This window comes from Polyodon spathula, chromosome 13 (assembly GCF_017654505.1).
Source record: "Polyodon spathula isolate WHYD16114869_AA chromosome 13, ASM1765450v1, whole genome shotgun sequence".
NCBI lineage: Eukaryota > Metazoa > Chordata > Actinopteri > Acipenseriformes > Polyodontidae > Polyodon > Polyodon spathula.
This window is the reverse complement of record NC_054546.1, coordinates 23,689,852-23,705,029: the sequence shown is the minus strand read 5'-3', so window position 1 is coordinate 23,705,029 and position 15,178 is coordinate 23,689,852. Positions and strand designations below refer to the sequence as shown.

General features: G+C 39.1%; 1 protein-coding gene across 5 annotated transcripts in view; it reads left to right on the top strand.

Annotated features, from left to right (window-relative positions):
* Positions 1-15,178, top strand: part of gbf1 (golgi brefeldin A resistant guanine nucleotide exchange factor 1) — a 219,916-nt gene that overhangs the window by 105,067 nt on the left and 99,671 nt on the right. For all 5 annotated transcript variants that reach the window (XM_041269438.1, XM_041269440.1, XM_041269439.1 and 2 more), the window contains 3 exons: positions 4,530-4,638; positions 5,537-5,597; positions 7,174-7,228. In XM_041269438.1, the coding sequence (XP_041125372.1) occupies positions 4,530-4,638; positions 5,537-5,597; positions 7,174-7,228 (225 nt within the window). The remainder of the gene's footprint in view (positions 1-4,529; positions 4,639-5,536; positions 5,598-7,173; positions 7,229-15,178) is intronic.

The window sequence follows — 15,178 nt, the reverse complement described above, 5'->3', positions numbered from 1 at the left end:
GAAACTTCTCTCTCTCTCTCTCTCATTTTTTCTCCTCCCAAACACCCACAACAAACAAAGGATTTTTCTCTGCTTATATCCCATGTGTATTCAATAAAGGCTCCAGCCACATTCTCGCATGTTTTTGGCAGGGATAGGAATTAACCCCATCCCTGCCAACCACCACCAACACACAAACCAAACAATACATATTTTTACAAGCAGGGCTTTGCCCTGTCCTACTAATTACACACAGGGCTCTCTTCTGCCCTGCCACAATCACCTACAAATTCTATTACAACACCCCACATAAATATCCTTCCACATGATATTAGTGACCACTGTGCTGTATCTTGTATTAGAAATAGAAAAATAATTACATCTGCACCCTGATTTGTTTTTAAACAGGATTCTGAGCGCTTTGCAGAAAAAAAAGCATTTCTGAATGGCCTTTATATGGTAGTCAAAAACTCTTGGCCTTCTGTTCAACAGACTTTCTTCGTTGTTGTTGATAAACTATGAAAAGACACAAAATTAAAGGTAACGATAGCCCATGATTTACACAGGAATTGGCAGACTTGATTTTACAAAGAAATAAATAAATGTTAACCTATAGGTGGGGTTCAAGGGGTGGAGCTAGGCACCAACAACCTATCATCTCCTGTCATCAATTAAATCTTCCTTATTTAAACATTAGTCACCTCTACCTAGCTGTTTTGTGTTTTTTTCATTTTGGCATAAACCTAAGCGATTTCAAGACCCATCAACTTTCGTATACCTCAATAATGGAATACTTACAGCTTCCCAGGATTTTCTATCATTACCAGATCATTCTCTTCCAGCTTCAATCCAGGGTCCATCCAGTCTCCGTTTTTCTGCCCTTCTGGTATTTCAGTTACAGCTGATCAGGCTCTCGTCCAGGTTCCAGTTCAAATGTTGCCTACCGTTCCTGCCACTCAAACATGGAATCAGCGCCGATCCAAGCGACTTTGGCCTCAGGACGCCCCTCCGGATCGATTGTTTTGGAAGGACTGGCCCATAAATAAATTAATAAAAACCCTCCTTAAAAATGGTAATGTGATTCCAGCAGGGAGTGATAGAGAGTCTCTTTTTATTCTCTATTGCAATTCAGTCTCAGCAGAACCAGTCTTTCCTCCGAAAAAACAATCAGCCGCGCCCAGCCATTCAGCATCCTAAAACAGACAGCAGGCAGTCTGTTCCGGATCAAATCACCCCCACCACTAGCACCGCTAACCAGCAGCCAGCCATTGAAATCCAACATTCACAAATATTTAATGAGATAAAATCATTTATGCAGCCTTTTGCCGATACTCTATCTTCGGTCAGTTCTCAACTGTTGGATCTAGATAAAAGGGTGTCTAATATGGAACAGGGAAAACAATCTACAGCGCTGTCATTAATTCCAGCATCAAATACTGCAGCCCCGCCTACAGCTTCTTCCGGTCCAGCCCTAATTTCAGCCAGCGAAGCAGATCCTCCAATATACAACCTCGGTAATGCATACAGATCCTCCTCTCCAACTGCAGCTAGACGTCACACTAAATCTCCACAAATCAGACGTAACATTCTCGAAGGTAAGGACATTAATCTCGTTTCACTATTAATGACGACTTCGGAATTTATGGCCCATAGAGTAGTGGATTGCGGAGATTTGGCAGTAACTCTAAAATCCAGAGATCCCAGACTGCTTAAAAATCTTACATTAGGGGAATTTGTCCTTGCTTTCTCCATATTCAGAGATGTGTTATACTCGGTATATCCTGACCGCAGAGCTGAATTGGACTCATACAAATACTACATCGTGGAGCTGTCTGTCAGATACAAAGGGACTATGTTTTTTGAGTATCATAAAGCATTCTCTGCAAAAGCAGCAGCAATATTGGCAGCAGATCATCACATCATCAATTGGGCTACTACCTGCTCTACCTGCATTTTTCGGGTTTTTGAGATGTTCTGAATATACAGTTCCTTCTATTGCCAGCTTTCCTACCCTCAGTATCCGCTGCAGTGACCTCAAGCTCATCCCAGATTATCATTTCATCTTATTTCTTCGCATTTCAAAAACAGATCAACTGCGGCAAGGGCAATGTATTCAGCTTTCTAAGATCAACTCTCCTCTGTGTCCCTTCACTTCCATGTTGAAGTACATTGCAGAACGCAAGGCCATTTCATCCTCCGACCCTTTGTTTATCAATTCAAGCCAGTCCATTGTATCAAGGCATTGGTTTTCAACACACCTTTCCATCGTGGTGTCCAGAGCAGGTCTTCCTTCACAATTCTACACTCCTCATTTATTTAGAATAGGGGCAGCTACTTCAGCTGCAAAAGCCAACATTAACCAGCATTTAATTAAAAATATGGGGCGCTGGACTTCATCAGCAGTTGAAACTTATATTCGTTCTTCATCATCTGAAATATCCTCTGCACATCAGTCCATTGCTAGTATGTTCAAAGTGAGGACGACCTTTCTGCCTGAGCCACCAAAGATTTCCCCCTAAGAAATAAAATTAAAAGAAAGGGTTTTTTTTTTCTTTCCACTGTGCAGAGGGTCTTCAAATAGTCATTAGGGTACAGTCTACTAACCCATTTGTCACGTTAAGTGTGTTTTCTTTCGTCTAAATGTTTTCTCTTTTCTTCTTTCTTATGCATTGGCGGTTCTCTCTTTTTTTCTTCACGTTGCGTCAGCGGGGAGCCGGGGGTCCATCTTTTGGGGGGTTAGTGATTCCACTTTCTCCAACCCTTTGTTAAGCTCCGCTTCATTTACCTCACAGAGGATGGTTCTCCATGAGTCAGAGGGGACCCCCGGCCAAACCCTTCCATCTGCATGTATGTTTCTGTTGGGATTCTTCTTTCAGGTCTGATGCCTCTATGTGAGGGTCCCCAAGCGGTGGCATCCCTCGTGTTTGACGGGTCTCCTCAAAAACGGTGGCCCCTCTCCTGTTTGTCGGGTCTCCTCAGCGACGGAACCCCCTTCTATTATGTTGGGCTTTGAAGAGGCGGAACACCACGCATTATATGTTTTAACAAACACTAACTTTATGTTTTCTTTCTGGTTCGCGAGCCTCTTCGTATGTTGGGTAACCTCAGAGACGGTGCCCCTCTTGGTATGTCGGGTCACCTCAAAGACGGTGGCCCCCCTCCTGTTTGTTGGGTCTCTTCAGTGACGGAACCCCCCTACTGTATATGTTGGGTCAGGAAGAGCCGGAACCTCTTTTGTGTTAACAACACCAATTCATGTTTTTCTTTCCGGTTTGCGAGCCTCTTGGTATATCGGGTTACCGCAGAGACGGTGCCCCTCTCGTATGTCGGGTCACCTCAAAGACGGTGGCCCCCCTCCTGTTTATCGTGTCTATCGATCAAGTAAATGTTGGACCTTGAAGAGGCGGAACCCCTCTCTCCATGTGTAAATGTTTGCTAACTCTGTCAATAAACGATATCAGGGGCCATAGCTCCGCCCTGTGAATTACAATATAATTACAGTATCTACTTCTACAGTCATAATAAAACTGGATCTTTTGTACCATTGTGCTTTGACATTTCTAACCAACCTGGGTTATTCTGTTCATCGTTGTGATTTTTATATGGCCAGGCTGGTCTGACGACTTTGTCTTCGCAAACACTAGTACATGATTGTTTGTACTTCTTGGCGAAGTCCCAAATTACCTTAAATAATTGTTAAAAACCTCTATTGGTACATATAGACTTAAATGTTAGGTTGTTCTACTGTTAGTTTCAGTTTCCAAAGTTTGGATGGAATTTGGGATTCAGTTTTCTTGCTGTGTTGTCTTGGAATAGACTTAGAGATTAACTAAAACTCAGAGTTGTATATCTTTTAAAGGAGTTTAAACCAAAAAAAATGGATATCTATGCAGAGGCATGTTTTTGTTTTGGATGATGATCCTAAATTACCTATGTAATTTGTTTAACTTGTTTGTGTTTTTTTGTATGATATATCACCTTTGTCAATGAAAAAGAGATTTTAATTGGTCTTTCCTGGTCTGGATACTTCACTGATTGCCCTGTATAAAGGAAGAAGTGTAACAGAGGGTTAAAGCCTGTATTTCTGCATTAAATAAAAAAAAAAAAAAATCAGTTTTAAAAACAGTAAAACTAAACCAATGGGTGCATTAGTTGTACTATCTTGCCTGTAAATGTAAGCTAGTCCACATACATTTCCACATTAAATGTAACTGTTGCATATCATTGCAACTGTGTTTAAGTAAAAGAAAGCAATATGAGTTCTTAAGGTCCTACATGTATAAGCTACCAGGATTAAATATGGTTATTACTATCACTGATAGGCTGCTTAAGTAAATAACCAATCAGCTTCATGCCTATTTGTGTAGGACCAAATTGTGTTATGAACAGAACTACAGAAATGGAACCTCCTTGGATCCAGATGGCACATGCTTGTCAGTTTTTACAGCAGTCTTCTGCCAAGTAAACTACCATGTTCTCTGCCAGGAATATTGTCTGAGCCTTTACCTTGCCCTTGTGAGTCTCAATGCCTTGTACTTATATTGTGACAGGTATTGAGAACCCTGCTCCTCACTCCTGTGGGAGCCCACCTCACCAATGAATCTGTCTGTGAGATTATGCAGTCCTGCTTCCGGATATGTTTTGAAATGAGGCTCAGTGGTAAGTTTCTTTTTTTCTTTTCTACCGTTAACACTCAGTTTAGCATATTTTTTAAAATGAAAATAATTAATAAATACTACCCCCATCATGCCTAAGAGATCTTTGCTTATCTCACAGTGGACCCAGACACACAACCAATGCCCAGTCTCACCCACACCTTGACATCTAAAAATGGATTGCTTCTCAAAGCCGCATTCAAGTGGCTGAACTGATATCTGTTAGAGTCCAATGATGCAAAGCATCTGCTTCCTTCCCACACCTTCAAGTGATAACCAAGGCTTTTAAAATGATGTTCCTTCTTATTATTATGGGTCCCAATTACTTAAATATGTTTAATTCATTACTTCAGAATGTACACATACTCCAAGTACACCGGTAAAGATCAAACAGTTAGACAGTTGCTTCCTGATACCTGTTAATTTGCTGTGGTGTTGGTCACAGCAGTGGTGGAAGTCCAGTTGCTGTTAGAACAAAAAACCAAAATTGATAGCACAGGGAGTGATTAGGAAAGAAGCAGCAATTTTCATTTAAATAAGTTTGTATTGGAAATGTTTACTTTTCCCACAAGCAACAAATAACTAAAAGATTGTTAACACAAAAAAGGGGACCTGTAGTTATTTCTCTATTGCTAACAAGAGATACTAGTTTTTAGAAAATTGGTTACCACTGAATCACATTCCTGTTCAGTGGCTTTCTTCCTGAGATTCAGCTTCCTCCCTGTTGCTATTAGCATGTACTCCTGCTTCTACTGCCTGCCCCCTTTAATTTCGAGCGGTTTAATAAATGCAGCCTAATCCTCTGTAAACAGAGCTCGGAGGGAGGTCCACCAGCAAGAGCCTCTCTTGATAATACCATGTGCTATAATGACACCGGTGCTATTTGTTTTTTCTCTCCCCAGACTTATTGAGGAAATCTGCAGAGCACACTCTGGTAGACATGGTACAGCTGCTTTTCTCGAGGTACGACAAGCCTGCACTAACCTGTTTAGAGAGTGTAAACTAGAGGCTTAGGGAAGGCAGGCACATTCTGCAACTTTAATAACAGGAAAAGTTTTAATTAGCATCCAGGCTGTTGGTTCTCATTCAATTAAGCGATTGTAGATAATCTCAGAAGAGAACAGGACCTTCCTGTTACACCAGACTTTCAAAAATGTTTATTGGACATGATGGTAGGTCATTAATTCTTAGGTGAGCAGAGTAAAACCTAAATATTGATAAAAGAAAGATCCTCACAGTGCAGTGCGGTAGGTGGATTGCTTTGGCTGCCTATTATCATAAATAATTACGTGCCATTTTTTGTGGATCAATTATTGGACCCCTTTTATTACATGTTGATAAGGTGTTGAGATGCTAATCAGGGAAAGCTTTAAAAAGGATTATTCAAGCCTGCTTGGTCTTTGTGCACTCCAGTGCTATTGTTATCTGAGCTCCATCTCAAAGGACGATAGGGTCTGTTATGGCCATGGTGTGTCCATTGTGACCCTCCAGCATACCAGTGGTGCTCTTTTTAAGAACACAGGGCTTAGCCTTATTGTCAGCACCACTGTCACATTGTTGAGAGGATCCCTGGATAACAATAGAAACGTGGGTGGTTACAGGGGCACGCTCATTTAGTGATTTACCAGTCGCACATTGTAGCTGTCATTGTTTGGTGGCCTGCGTCCCGCTGTCAGAATGCTGATAAATTGGACAGTAGGAGCTTTTGGCAGCAGCTAATATGGGGAATTAATATGGACTCTGCTCAAGGGGTAAAATGTTGGATTAAATTGACCGTGATGGGATTAGGGATGTTAAATCTGTTTAGCATACAGATCATCTGATACAAGCTTGTTGAATATCACACCCAAAAACTCTGGGAGTTTTTTTTTTTTATTTATTTTTGTATTCTTTGGTGAGGAATGTTGCCAAAAACAAGAATGTATTAGTGTGTATCGATCATTTAAGTGTGCTCTTCATTTCTAACATTACATGGAAGGTACAAACTTGTATGTACTTATAATGAACTCTGAGTGGTACTGAGTTGAGTAACATAGACTATTGTCTGTTCTGCAAGTGGAGCCCAGATTTTTCATCACATTGCGTCTTTGCCTTCTGTATTTTATTTAAAAGGACCTTTCCAAAAGATCCTTAGATTCCCTTATATATTTCAATATGATGAGTACCCTGTGCAACATGCAATTTCAATTGATGAGTACCCTCCCTGTGCAACGTGCAATTTCAATATGATGACTTTCCTGTGCAACATACTTTACTGAGCAGTCATGTGTGCCTATTCTTGTATAGCATGCAGCTGTAGTGTGCTGCCCTATCAAAAACATCATCATTATATACAATATTGAGTACTTTAACCCGAGTATGCTGACCACCTCAGTTAAAACACACTACCTGTATTTAACACAGAAATCCTCCTAAAAGTTGTGAAAAAATGCATGCCATTCTGTCAGTAAATTATGATATGTAACGTTTAATTGCCTACCGTTGTGTAAATGCCATTCAGTTCACCTGTGTATGTTCAAATTACTTTTTTTTTTAATAGGTTGCCACAGTTCAAAGAGGAAGCCAAAAGCTTTGTTGGAACCAATATGAAGAAGGTAAGAGTGAATTAAGTATTTTATTTATTCTACTAAATCTTCAAATCCCTTTCACACAGTGTCAGCCTCTGCTTGCAGCCCATCCTCAGCTGCTCTCCTGACCCCTCCTGCTTCACAATGTTGTTAAATTATGTCTGCCTGCACTACAGGAATAGTTTAAAACAGCAGCAGTCGTCTCCATACACTTCCTAGACCAGTGTTTCCCAACCTGTGGTCCGTGAGTAAACTCCAGGTGGTCTGCAAATAACTACCAGAATCCATTTTTGCAGTTCTTGCAAAACCACATTTCTACACGCTCACACACTGTGTTATTAAAATGCAACAACCACGTGATATATAATAAGAAATGTATGAAGTCTGCATTTTTCCCATTTTATCTGTTTTCTTTTATTCCTGGTGTGTTTATAAAATAATCTACAGGGTCACGGGAACAAGGGGTGCTGGGGGTGCGACAGCTTGAAGTACCGGGGCTCTGTGCATCTGCAGCTGCAATGATAATTCCTGCTAGTTTTGTGAATCTCATGAGCTGGGTGTGTGCAGTGTACTACGACGTTTTACATTCCTTTGGAACACAAACAATAAGACAAACTGACTGTTACAACAGTGGGCTGGATACTTTATAAATCACACGGTGGCAGTCTTGGGAGACTTGATTAATGCATTATAAACAAGTGTGTACAGTAGAACGCCGATTGAAAGTGTCCCCAAAAAGAATGTCAGATTTTTTTTGTGACTTCAGCGGCACCACCTGTTAAAATTAGCTTGTCACAAATGCTGTTAACTGGGGGTGCTGCTTTGTGGAGAAATACTAAAAACCGACAGTGGCATTCTAGATGCGCGAAATCTCAGCATGACACCGGTACACAAATGACCGTCCTTGTCTTCAACGACTGCTGTAAATAAAATAGAACTGTTCAACCTGTTTTTGCAAGTAAATGTTTAGAACATGCAGTATTTAAATGGGTCATAACGGTATACGCTACTTTTCGATTAGTTTGCTCTAAATGTTTTATGGTAAGCATGTTGTAAACATTGTAACAAGGACTGTGGTTACATATTTTTTAAAATAAATAAACAGCTGTTTTTTTCTTCACATTTTTAACATAGCAAGTGAATGCATGGCTTCCATCATATGCAGCGATTACAGTTTTGTTGAATGGCTTTCCGCACCGCCACTATAAAAATTGTTCTAGATCCACTGATACAGGGTGATTAGAAAGTAACTTACTTTCTAGTCACCCTGTAGGCCTACATTACAGCTGCCTTTGATGCAATACCAAGCATCGCCTTTTAACTGAAATAGAGTTCTAAAGTGAAACAAATTCTAATTAACTTACACGTTATGAAGACACATTTGTCTTGTCAAAATTAGACTTCTTTTTTGTAGCCAAAAAATAAAATAATAATAAATAAATATTTACATCTAGCATTCAAATGCATATCTTTCTACTTTCTTCTCATTTTACTGCTTGCGTTCACTGTTCAGGGAAAAAAACTAAACGTCTGTCTTCCCAGCCTTTTCGCTCCGCATAAAAGTAGCGTACTGCATTGAAAATTCCTAACTCAGTTGGAATTACTAAATTAAATAATAAAACATTAAAACCAGTTCCCTGTCAAGTAAGAAATGTAACCATTACCTCATGGGTATTTATCCTTTAATACCGTCTAACCTGAATAGATATATCAGAGCTGCATGTATTGCTTGTGACAAAGTCGTGCCCGCTCCCAAGGGCGTAAACGACCACTGACACAAGTATCGACATCATTTTTCCTTTCATCGCCTGGAGAGAGAGAGATCTATGAACAGATAGCGACACAAAGTGTTATATCTGACTTTTCGCTTGTGCTGTAACACTTATTGCAATTGTTTTCATGTGTTTTAGTAAAATTTACTTCACGTTTGTACACTGAGCCATGATTGTTTCATTAGTCCCTCAGCAGCCTTGTGCCCCGTGTCAAGCCGGCGGCTCTGATGCACCTTCCCTGCGATCGAACTCCCTAAGTTGGCTACTGGTGCTCTGTCTTAGCTGATAGCTTTGGTTAAAACATAAAATAAAAAAATGTTTTTTTGTTATAAAAAAAATGTTAAAAACGGTAGTTGTTTGGTTACTGTTTTGTGTTAGAGATAATAGTTCTCCCTGTTGTACTTTATCTTTTTCCACTGAAATAGTTCAAGCCCAGGAATATGAGTACATTATATAAATACATTACTTTCTACATGTACTTACACAAGTGGTCAGTGGGAGAAATCCAAACAACAAGGTGGTCCCTACATTGAAAAAGGTTGGGAACCACTGTCCTAGACCATTTTACCATCAGTTGTCTAATATGCAGTACATGGTATTGTAGTGGTGGCCCACTTTTTGAAAACTGTTACCCTTTTTTAGAACTTGCACCAGAAACTACTAGCAGTTCATTTTATAACGAAATACCTGAGGGATAATACAGATCTGCCTAAGTGGCTCTTAGTCTTTCTACTGACTACCACGAGGGTGGAAAAATAAAAAAAATTTGTACTGTCATTGTAAAGGGGAAAAAAAAAAAGTGAATTGCTAAATGATGTTTTGTTTACTTTTTCCTTTCTGTTCTTTTTGGGACGCTTCCACTCTAACCACTACATTTACTATTGATGATTTGATTTCAGTTTTATCTTAGCAAAGCACTTCATCAGGTCAATGTAAAAAAAAAAAAAAAAAAAGCACACAATGTTAAATGTTACCAGCCAGGGAATCGCTTTTATGGGGTTCTTTTGCAGGTGTGTCTATTTGGACCAGGACTGTCCATAACTACAAATAAAATGTAATGGAAGAAATCTACAAAATTGTTAACGTATAAATACTATAGTTGTAATAAGAAACTACTTATCATAAACTTTGAATGTTGCGTTCATTCTAGATTGATTCCCCTGGCGGAATTGGAGCATGTTTAATTTGCTTAGGAGATTCTAGAAGGTTAAAGCAACACAATCCCTGTCTGCTCTCTGTTTAACCTGCTGCTTTCAATCCTGTTTGCTTTGTATTACACTTCATCAATATTCCCCACTTTGTAGTATGTCTGTGACGTCTGTTTCTGGGTTTTTTTTATTTATTTATTTTTTTATTTAAAACTGCACATTTGCCTGTTTTCCACAGATTTCTTCATGTAGCCTCAACAAAAAGGAACTTAAATGTGTGGAACATTCTAAAAACATCAATCAATTAGAGAGGGTATTTGTTTTAATACACAAGAAGTTTTGTAACTAAAAACTAAAAAAAAAAAAATTGTTAGACCTGCATTCAGCCTCTTCTGCTATCTTTGTAAGACACTGCATGACTTTTGGGGAGAGCGCATGGGGCTGGGTTTGCTTTTTGTTTTCCAGGAGCCAGTATGGCTGACATCTACATGTTTCTCATGGTTTTATTCAAAGTTATAAGCCTTGTTTTGCAGTGCAATTGTTGTCAAGCTATAATGGGGAGGGGACATCTTAAAAAAAAAAAAAAAAAAATGCAGATTTATATCTTATCTGCAGCCTTCTCTGGTTATCTAATAATATTAATGATTGACTCTTTACATTTAAAATATTATCCTTCAGAAAGTTATTAGCTGTATTAGTCTCTTCTGATGTGTGCTGTAGCCATCAGCCAGAAAATGAGTGCTCTTACACAAGTACAGAAAGTGAGCGCAGTTCACACAGTTTTCTGATTCCATTCTATAAAGGGTCAATTAGTTGAGAAGAAGAGCATACCTTTACGAGTGTAGCCAGATAACACATGTACGAAAGATTCAGATTAGTAAGTGTTTAGCCAAGCAGGTTATTCAGAATACTCCTGACATGTAAACACAGTGATAAACAATAAAGGGACAGATTTACTAAGTGTTTGCTCCAGGGACAGTTCTTGAAAATTAGCCTGTTTGTTAAACTGATCAGTAACAAATAGAGGAGTAATGGCAATCCTAAGATTGTAGTGGTGGACACATAGAGTCTTTGGCTTGTCAGTGACTTATCCAGTGTCGTGTTATATTCTCATAAAATTGACCTTTTTTTTTGTAAATGGAGTGGAAAGTTGTTTTAATTTTCAAAAACCAATAAGAAACTGTCTGGTTTTAAACCTTCGAAGCAAACTTTGCTCTGTTGCAAAACTCTTTTGTAGATGTACAGTGCCTATAGAAAGTCTACACCCCCTTTCAAAATGTTCCTTATGTTGCCTTTTAGCCTGGAATTAAAATGCATATATATATATATATATATATATATATATATATATATATATATATATATATATATATATATATATATATACATACATACATACATACATACATACATACACAGCTCTGGAAAAAATTAAGAGACCACTGCAAATTTTTCTTAAATCAGCATCTCTACATGTATGGCAGCCATTCCATTCCAGTGTCTGTTGAATTCCACTGAATTCATTCTACTGAATGAGGTGCTGATTAGGGGATCACCTGAACCAAATCTTACTTAACGAGGAAAAGTATAAAAACCACTCTTGTTGTCATTACTATCCTCTTGCAATAGGACCAGCTGGATGGCAAAATAGTGCTAGTAGTACCTCATAAAGTAATTGGAATCAAAAAATAACTATTGACCATGCCCAAAGAGTTGAAAAGGAAACTTTTGAGTGAGGAAAAGAAGGGTTCAATTCTGGCTTTACTGGCAGAGGTATACAGTGAGCGTCAGGTTGCTTCCATCCTTAAAATTTCAAAGGTGGCGGTTCATAAGAACAAGGTCAAGTAGCACGCATTGGGGACAACAAAGCTACAGACCGGCAGAGGGCGAAAACGACTCTCCGCTGACCGGGATGACCGCCAACTCAATCGAATGTCACTCAGCAACCGTAGAATGACATCAAGTGACCTACAAAAAAAATGGCAAACAGCAGCTGGGGTGAAGTGTATGACGAGGACGGTTCGAAACAGGCTCCTAGGGGCAGGGCTGAAGTCGTGCAAAGCTAGAAAAAAGCCCTTCATCAATGAGAAGCAAAGAAGAGCCAGGCTGAGGTTTGCAAAAGACCATAAGGATTGGACCGTAGAGGACTGGAGTAAGGTCATCTTCTCTGATGAGTCCAATTTTCAGCTTTGCCCAACACCTGGTCATCTAATGGTAGACGGAGACCTGGAGAGGCCTACAAGCCACAGTGTCTCGCACCCACTGTGAAATGTGGTGGAGGATCGGTGATGATCTAGGGGTGCTTCAGCAAGGCTGGAATCGGGCAGATTTGTCTTTGTAAAGGACGCATGAATCAAGCCAAGTACAAGGTTGTCTTGGAAGAAAACTTGCTTCCTTCTGCTCTGACAATGTTCCCCAACTCTGAGGATTGTTTTTTCCAGCAGGACAATGCTCCATGCCACACAGCCAGGTCAATCAAGGTGTGGATGGAGGACCACCAGATCAAGACCCTGTCATGTCCAGCCCAATCTCCAGACTTGAACCCCGTTGAAAACCTCTGGAATGTGATCAAGAGGAAGTGGTCACAAGCCATCAAACAAAGCTGAGCTGCTTGAATTTTTGTGCCAGGAGTGGCATATAGTCACCCAACATCAATGTGAAAGACTGGTGGAGAGCATGCCAAGACGCATGAAAGCTGTGATTGAAAATCAGGGTTATTCCACCAAATATTGATTTCTGAACTCTTCCTAAGTTAAAACATTAGTATTGTGTTGTTTAAAAATGAATATGAACTTATTTTCTTTGCATTATTCGAGGTCTGACAACACTGCATCTTTTTTGTTATTTTGACCAGTTGTCATTTTCTGCAAATAAATGCTCTCAATGACAATATTTTTATTTGGAATTTCGGAGGATTGTTGTCAATAGTTTATAGAATAAAACAAAAATGTTCATTTTACCCAAACACATACCTATAAATAGTAAAACCAGAGAAACTGAAAATTTTGCAGTGGTCTCTTAATTTTTTCCAGAGCTATATATATATATATATATATATATATATATATATATATATATATATATATATATATATATATATATATATATAATATATAACATACAGTATGGCTGCGACATATAATTGGCTTGCGAAAGTAGTATTTCCTATTTTGTTGCCTTACAACCTGGAATTAAAATAGATTTTTATTTGGATTTCATGTGAAGGACATAAACAAAATAATCCAAATTGGTGAAGTGAAATAAAAAAAATAACTTGTTTAAAAAAATTCTAAAAAATAAATAATGGAAAAGTGGTGCGTGCATATGTATTCACCCCCTTTGCTATTAAGCCTCTAAATAAGATCTGGTGCAACCAGTTACCTTCAAAAGTCACATAATTAGTTAAATAAAGTCCACCTGTGTGCAATCTAAGTGTCACATGATCTGTCACATGATCTCAGTATATATACACCTGTTCTGAAAGGCCCCAGAGTCTGCAACACCACTAAGCAAGGGTCACCAACAAGCAAGCGGCACCATGAAGACCAAGGAGCTCTCCTAACAGGTCAGGGACAAAGTTGTGGAGAAGTACAGATCAGGGTTGGGTTATAAATAAATATCCGAAACTTTGAACATCCCATGGAGCACCAGTAAAGCCATTATTAAAAAAAGTGAAAGAATATGGCACCACAACAAACCTGGCAAGAGAGGGCCGTCCACCAAAACTCACGGACCAGGCAAGGAGGGCATTAATCAGAGAGGCAACAAAGAGACCAAAGATAACCCTGAAGGAGCTGCAAAGAGCTGAGCTTTACGGAAGAGTGGCCAGAAAAAAGCCATTGCTTAGAGAAAAAAATAAGCAAACATTCGGTGTTCGCCAACAGGCATGTGGGAGACTCCCCAAACATATGGAAGAAGGTACTCTGGTCAGATGAGACTAAAATTGAGCTTTTTGGCCATCAAGGAAAATGCTATGTCTGGTGCAAACCCAACACCTCTCATCAACCCGAGAACACCATCCCCACAGTGAAGCATGGTGGTGGCAGCATCATGCTGTTGGGATGTTTTTCATCGTCAGGGACTGGGAAACTGGTCAGAATTGAAGGAATGATGGATGGCGCTAAATACAGGGAAATTCTTGAGGGAAACCTGTTTCAGTCTTCCAGAGATTTGAGACTGGGACGGAGGTTCACCTTCCAGCAGGACAATGACCCTAAGCATACTGCTAAAGCAACACTCGAGTGGTTTAAAGGGAAACATTTAAATATCTTGGAATGGCCTAGTCAAAGTCCAGACCTCAATCCAATTGAGAATCTGTGGTATGACTTAAAGATTGCTGTACACCAGTGGAACCCATCCAACTTGAAGGAGCTGGAGCAGTTTTGCCTTGAAGAATGGGCAAAAATCCCAGTGGCTAGATGTGCCAAGCTTATAGATACATACCCCAAGAGACTTGCAGCTGTAATTGCTGCAAAAGGTGGCTCTACAAAGTATTGAGTTTGGGGGGGTGAATACTTATGCACGCTCAAGTTTTCTGTTTTTTTGTGTTATTTCTTGTTTGCTTCACAATAAAAGATATTTTGCATCTTCATAGTGGTAAGCATGTTGTGTAAATCAAATGATACAAGCCACAGAATATCCATTTTAATTCCAGGTTGTAAGGCAACAAAATAGGAAAAATGCCAAGGGGAGGTCAATACTTTCGCAAGCCACTGTGTATTTGTGTGTATGTGTATATATATATATATATATATATATATATATTATATATATATATATATATATATATATATATATATATCTTTTTTTTTTTTTTTCATTTATCTACACATCCTACCCCACAACTTCCAAGTGAAAAAAATATTCTTGAAATTTGTAGAAAATTAAAAATAAAAACTGAAATAGCTTGGTTGGATAAGTGTTCACCCCCCTTGTAATAGCAATCCTAATTTAGCTCAGGTGTAATCAGTCGCCTTCAAAATTACACACCAAGTTAAGTGACCTCCACCTGTGTTAAGTTATAGTGATTCACATGATTTCAGGATAAATTGAGCAGT